General features: G+C 29.8%; 1 protein-coding gene across 1 annotated transcript; it reads left to right on the forward strand.

Annotated features, from left to right (window-relative positions):
* The first annotated feature begins 493 nt into the window (after window positions 1-493).
* On the forward strand, window positions 494-4,704 carry LOC143630979 (WUSCHEL-related homeobox 9-like). Its single transcript, XM_077099853.1, has 5 exons — window positions 494-787; window positions 1,085-1,885; window positions 1,984-2,204; window positions 4,629-4,640; window positions 4,687-4,704. The coding sequence occupies exons 1-5, from the start codon at window positions 679-681 to the stop codon at window positions 4,702-4,704; spliced, it is 1,161 nt and encodes a 386-aa protein (XP_076955968.1). The 5' UTR covers window positions 494-678.
* The last annotated feature ends 3,189 nt before the right edge of the window (window positions 4,705-7,893 follow it).

Below are 7,893 nucleotides of genomic sequence, written 5' to 3' on the forward strand. Positions count from 1 at the left end.
TTTTATGAACGACATGAATGAAAGAAAAAGAACAAAAAAATATTTATTTTTTTTTTTAAATTAAAAATAATTCTTTAACAACTTTTAAGTTTTCTTTTTTAAAAAAGTTTTCTTTTCAACTATCAACACACATACATATATATATATATATATATTTATTTATTGCAATATTGTTACTCATCAAATATATATCAAATATATATAAGTTATCACTCTATGATTACTTTTTTATAAAAATAGTAAAATATAAAAGTTGTTCGTAGTCAATAAAGTAGCGTTCACACGAACGGTTACAATTTTTATCTTCTCTTTATCCATTAAAAAATATCCAAAATTGTAACCTTTTGTGTGAATGATAGTCATTAAATTAATTTGATCAAATGCTGAGATATTTTTACTGTATTTTTAATAAATAAATAATAAACTAATTTCTATGTAACTGAACTTAAATGCTGGAGTAGGTGACAAGTCTATGGACTATATATATGGCTTCATAAAGGAATGTTATATTTGTCTAGACTTTTTCATTGTTCTTCACTAAACCAAAAAAAAAACACCATAACACCAAATGGCTATATATAAGAAGCTAATATCTTTGTCTCTGACTTTAACTGTGTGAGAACTGAAAAGAAGTTCATTTCATCAATCATCACACACATACATATCTTGCAATTTAAGATGGCTTCATCAAATAGGCACTGGCCAAATATGTTCAAATCCAAACCCGCATACACCGCTCCTCAAGAACAACAATTGCAGTCCCACATATCATCAACTTACAACTCTGGTAAATTATTGAACACTCAATCTACTTGACAAATGTCTGATGTTCATTCTATCAATGTTTTAATTTTTGTATTCTGAGTGAGTTTTGGTGTAAAACTGAGTGTTTGCTTTTCGGGAAATTTAAAAATCAATGCCTAATAATCTAAAAATGCTGATGAAATATGTAAGTTATTGTCTCCAATTTGTCATGCACAAATCCGGAAAAAAAGTTAGTGATGTTGCATCCGTTACAAGACTAAAAGTTTTTAACCTATAATCAAGAATCAGGAAAACTAATTATGCATTAAAACATTGTTAGGATGTGAAGAAAGAAATCCTGAACCAAAGCCTAGATGGAATCCTAAACCCGAGCAGATCCGGATACTTGAATCAGTTTTCAACTCAGGATTAGTGAATCCTCCAAGGGTTGAAATCAGAAAGATCCGAGCCCGACTGCAAGAGCATGGACCAGTCGGTGATGCCAATGTCTTCTACTGGTTCCAGAACCGGAAATCTAGAAGCAAACACAAGAACCGCCTCCTACAAAAATCACAAAACAACCAAATTCCGCTGCTCTATGAGGCTACTGTGACAACAGCAACCACCTCCTCATCATCCTCCTCTGGAAAGTCGTCGTCCAAGTCATTGGAGTTCTTTTTAAACTCCCCTACAGGTTCGGTTAACCAAAAACAGCAAACCTGTTTAGGTGAAGGTGGAGGGAATTCCCTCCACCAGCACAACGGGGACTACTTTCAAGAACCTTTCTTTTTCCCTGGTGTGCCACAAAAGCCTCTAGCACCCAATACCGCAACTCTCACACAAGATTTTGGCTTTCCTGAGCTTGGTACTATGATTAATCAAGAAAATCATCATAAATTCGATGATCATACGGTTGCGAGTAGTTATGGGATGCTGCCAACCGATTTGATGATGAATCATAAATTTGGAGTGCAATCTAAGATTTCAAGAGGCAAGGATGATGAAGGAGAATATATTATAAATATGCTTAGTCAGAATGCACCACCACCGCCACCGCCCCTTGCGGCACTAGCATCTCCTACTGTAGATGTCCCTTCTCCTACAACAACTAATGTTCCATCAACACTCAATGATCACGAAGGTGCACGCCTTTTCATGGTCGATTCATTATCTTTTTGTAAACTTTTGTGTGCATTCATATATTCAATTTTAGAGAATCATGTGCCTACATAAATGCAGGAGTGAAAGAAGCTGGAACACGAAAATCAATAGTGTTTGTGAACGATGTCCCATATGAGGTTGATGATGGACCATTTAATATTAAGGAGGCCTTTGGAGGTGATGCTATGCTCATAGATTCATCTGGACGGACCGTGGTGACTGATGAATGGGGCGTCACACTCCAATCTCTCCTGCACGGTGCATTTTATTACCAGGTGCCCTCATCCTCATACGATATGGTACATTCCATCTCTTCTTATTATCTTATGAATTTCACGATCAACAATCACAACAATGCACACCGTAGCTTTACTACATAAAAAGCGTGATTTCAATGAAATACACATACTTTTTAGACATACATGTATGCATTTAAAAATGATTAGAACCACATCTAAGCCTTCACATTTGAATTTATATTACGAAGCAATTTTTACAAATTTTACATTTGTGAATTGTAAAAGAAACAAGTACCTAAATATGTGGCACCTTTAAATGTGAAACATTAGACACATTCTGATGTTTCTAATTTATACCTACGTTTGAAAGTTTTTCCAATTTTCATTCAGTAATTATATGAAATTAATGATGAGAACTTTATTATTTTTGCCTTTACTTTCACCACTTTGTTTGGGGTCGTCATGGAGGTTTTCCCTAATCGTTTTTTCCACAAGGAGATCACGGGTTTGAGTCCCGAAATGAGAAATTTTGCCGGTACCCTTACTGGATTAGGAGTGTTGGTTGTTAAAAAAAAGAAAAAATAGTCAAGTGAAACAATTTAATGTACATCATGAATTTTTATTTCATTTATATATATATATATATATATATATATATCGTTATCTCGCAGTTCTAAAAGCTATAATGATGCACCAAGACCGGACAAGCTCTATATGCTAATCCTTCTATAATAATTTTCTTTTTGGCTTTTTCGTTACTGTTGCACTCTCTCCCCTCTCTCTATGAGTTTATGGAACTTTTGTTGGAACATGTAAAGACTTCTTGTTATATATTTTCTGCATTTTGCGATAATCAAACTCAAATAAGGCAATTGCATACTTTTCAGTTTTAACAAGTAATGATGACCCACTTGAGAAATACAAGTATAAGTGTGATATCAATATATCATCGATCACGTATACATGACGCATATATATATATAGTAGACAATACTAAAATGTAAAGATACACTAAAGGTCTGGGTGATATCATCTCACTCGTAATTTATGCCTGTTTTTAGGGTTTGTGTTTTCCTTCGACCGCCAGAGTACCATATATCAAAACAGGTGGAACCAAGGTTTTAGTATAATCTTTTAAATCGAAAAGTTTTTGTAAATTATAGATAGTATGTTTTTATCAAAAGATAAAGAAAAAAAAAAGATAAGGATATATATCTTCCAATGATTGAACTTTCTCCATCGGGCGACTAGAGCCATCTCCAATATTTACTAAAAATTTTTGGCCTTCCGATGAGTAGAAAATTGACCCCGAAATCACAATGGAGCCAACTTTTTTCCATGTGGCACAAATTCTTTCATTAGAGGGAGACTCTAAATGTGAACTTTGAATAACACTTGAAACTACTTTTTAAGAGAGTAAAATATTAGATTTACTTACACAACAGGGTGTTGCAACCATGTCTTGTACTAGACCTTTGTATAACTTGAGACGTTTTTTCTTGCAGCTCCAACAGAAACTTGATGTAAGATAAACATATGCATAAACTAAATGTATTATTTAAAAAATATATAAATTTTAAAAAAAATGTCGACCCCTCTAAAAGACTGGCCCTGGGTGGTTTCCCACCTAAACCTCCCTTGCCGGCCCTGTCGGTTTCCTAATTAATATACAACATGATTTATACTCGCGCGTTGCAGCACTCGGGTGTGTTTTTGTATTTACATGTAGTCGATATACAGAAGAAAAATAACAAAAAATATATACTCTAATTGATATTGAAGTGAAATTATAATTTATATGACAAAAGAAATATACTCTATAAATAATATTGAAATAAAATATATAATCACTTCACCTAAATGAGTAGGTACGACAATTGATACACAAATTAAACTTAAGTGGAAATGTTTGTACCAATTAAAAAGAATATGAGTTCTAACAATACATGGTCCAAATTTCACCATTCGATGAGTTTTTAAATTTTTTTACATATATATAAATATACGTTGGTTATATGTATGTAAAAAAATTATAAGATTTTTTACACATTGAAACTACTTTTTGCATAAGTGTAATGGACGCTTAAATTAGTGTAATCACTGTACATCTTTATTCTCTCATACTTAATTTTTAAATCTGATTTAATCTCAACCACATAATGTAACTTATTTAATTAAAGGTGTGGTTAAAAATGAGGTTTCTAAATTCTTAAAACTCAACAAGTTTATCAAATTATTCCTCCTATATATATATATATATATATATATATATATATATATATATATATATATATATATATATATAGAAAAGTATAGAATGAAAACTCATTTGAGTTATGAAAACTCGTAAAAATGCTATGTAACATCGTTTTTTACATATATAATATATGTTATTACATTTAATACAAAATATCGAAAAATTAAAAAAAAAATTGTTTTGCTATTTGTTTATATTTTTTTACTAACTTTTATATATGTTTGTAGGAAAGAGAAAGTGTAAATTTAATTTTACAAATTTTATAACTTTAATTGTATACCACAGGTTTCAAATTTTAATTAAAAATATGTGGTTAAAAATGAGTTTATAGGGTTTTCACTACTCATGTGGGTTTTTATTTTAACATTTATTATATATATATATATATATATATATATATATATATATATATGATCAGGATCATGTGAGAATTTTTTAGGAATTGAGAACTATGAGAACCATTTTGGACCACAAAAAACCTAAAAATAAAAAAAATCATAAAACAAAAAAACACACAAAAATAAAAAAAGTAAAAAAAACCAAAACTCTTATTTATCATCCCGGTTTCTAAAAAAAGCGAAAAAATAAAATTCTCGTTTTAGCTAAATTTATGTATATATATGTACACATATGTTTTTTTATACACATATGTATAATTTAAGGTAAATTATAATGTACGTATGTGTACATTACGAAACTAGAGATTAAATAAAAGTATACATATGTGTATAGGTATGACACGAATTAAAAACAAGCTTTTTTTTGGTTTTTTTATTATTTTTTTATTTTTATACATATATGTATAATATGTACATAGATGTACATATATGTACACGTATGTTTTTTTATACACATATGTATAATTTAAGGTAAATGATAATGTATATATGTGTACATTACGTAAACTAGAGATTAAATGAAAGTATACATATGCGTAAAGGTATAACACAAATTAAAAAAAAACTTTTTTTCGGTTTTTTTATTAAAATCAGAATGAAATATAAGAATTATAGTTTTTTTACTTTTAAAAATTTTTGTTTTATAATTTTTTAAATATTTTTATAGAGATTTTTTTAGTGGTTCAAAATGGTTCTCAAAGTTCTTAATTTGCCAAAGGTTCTCTTAGAATCCTTACCGTATATATATATATATATATATAGGGAGAGGATCAAGAGAAAACTCACCTTTAGAGATAAAACTTAAAAACTCTTAAAGAATTATTTTTAATTAAAAATAAAAAAATATTTTTAAAATTCTGTTTTAGCCATTATTCTTATATTTTCTTATATTTCACTCTAAAAAATAAAAAAAAAACAAAAAAAAAACAAAAAAAATCCGCTGTAATGCAAATACATATTACTGTGCGATACCGTTGTATTACATCTGTGTATTACTATATATTTTAGAGTTTAATAGTGTTTTATTGCATATATTCAATATTTGTGTATTGTATATGTGTAGTAGTGTTGTATTATATGAAAAATAATAATAATAAAATAAAAGTCGATGTGGTGCACATGTGCGTTAATGTTGTATTACACATACGCACTAATGTATATTCGATGTGTGTATTAGTCTTATATTGCATATATACAATAGTGTATATCAAATATGTGCAATAGTGTTGTATTCTATGCAAATACAAACACTTTTGCATATATGCAATGCATACTATTACACATGCGCACTACACTGACGAGGTTACCGACAAGTTTTTTCAAATAGTTTTTTAGAAGTTTTTAGGAGTTTTTAAGTTTTCTCTTTAAGAGGAGTTTTCACTAGAACCCACCTATATATATATATATATATATATATATATATATATATATGTCATTCTAATGCATATAGGCACCTTTTCAACTTCCCCATTCTCTCTCATTAAGACACCGTAAAATTAAATGTACATTAATGCTCCAGCAAAGACCTAATGCATGTTACCGATCTTACTCCAGCGACATCAATTTCACTTTAGTTACGCAATGTAATAAGACAATCCAAGCAATCAATTCCATTCTTTAGACGAGTCAAGATGAATGCGAACCACCAGTGTCACTTTATAAGCCTACCTTCCATTTCAATCCCTATTCCTTTCAGGTCGCAACCCCTGTTTCACCTCCCAATTGTCATTCATTTGACCTCTAATCACTTTCTTCTACAACCGCTATTATCCAGGTATTCAATTTCGCATCAAATTTACGTTCCAAATTACCAAATTGTATCAATTGTATACATGATTTCATGATTCGTAATTTCAGCAATTAATTGTAATGTTTTTTTTTTATATTTTTTAGCGACTTAATTTGGATTGCGGTGGTAAATTGCTAACTTGATAACTGAATGCATTCATTTGCTATGATTATAATGCGGGGCTTTAGCCTAAAGAGCGTAGGCGGGTAAAGGTTGGTAGATTGCGGTAATGAGGTCATGGATGGAGAAACAAATGTAATATAAATATTAATTGCTTTCACTTTGAATGTATATGTAAGTTCATTTTTTTTTTAAGTTTTCATTTTTTTTTTGTCATCACCACATGCCCGAGACTAAATTACTATGTCTTTATGAGGAACAAAGTGTTAGCAAATTAAGAACTTCTATAAACAAAATATCGGTTTATTCGTCACTTTTTGTTTCATTTGATTAGATTTATTCGATTCATTTTCCGCTTAAACCGGTTATAATTTGGTTATATAATTAAACCGGGCATAAAGATTTGTGGAACCAGCCACCGAACAGAACTGAATTAACAATATGGATACGATTAGAAATATTAGATAACCGAATTTACCATTTGGTTCGGTTATTTCAAGTTCGATTTTCGTATTTTTCTGGTTTTTTTGCACAACTCTACGTTTAACTCGCGACCTCAGCTTGATAATTAATATATAACACAATATATTATTTTTACTTATTACCAATTTTATATACAATAATAACATACCACAACGAACCAAGCCCCTAACGACCCTCGTTGTGACCCTAAATATCTATGATCTTATATAAATTTTATTCAAACCCAAGTTTACCCGCCATTAGGTGGACTCAATACTAGGACTTCTTAGTCATCTAATCTCTTGCCATTTTAAATAAAACTCAGATCGACGTGCCACAAACCAAATTCCCATTGTATCCCCGTTGCAACACACGACCGTCTTAAAAAGGTATCGATTTATCTCAAGGTCAAAACATGTTATAGCCAATATAGATGGTTGAAATGGGTTATTTTTTTAAAGTGCCATAATAGACCGTTATATTTTCTTATAACAAACATTTGTTGATATATTTATCTTAGAAAAAACTTATAATTTACTATTTTTTTCAACTTTCACTTCTTTAGTAGTGGAATTAGCTGCAATTGCTAACCTTTTGATGGTTAAAACAAGTTAAATAATCAATAGTGGTAAAAAGTTTCGGAATAACATAAATATCAAGGAATGCATTATATGAATATTAATTAAATTAGTTCATATTTATAAATATTTAGATTTCTGTTGT

Source organism: Bidens hawaiensis, unplaced genomic scaffold (assembly GCF_021521415.1).
Source record: "Bidens hawaiensis isolate Kalapana, Puna unplaced genomic scaffold, B.hawaiensis_p1.1 tig00005873_1, whole genome shotgun sequence".
NCBI lineage: Eukaryota > Viridiplantae > Streptophyta > Magnoliopsida > Asterales > Asteraceae > Bidens > Bidens hawaiensis.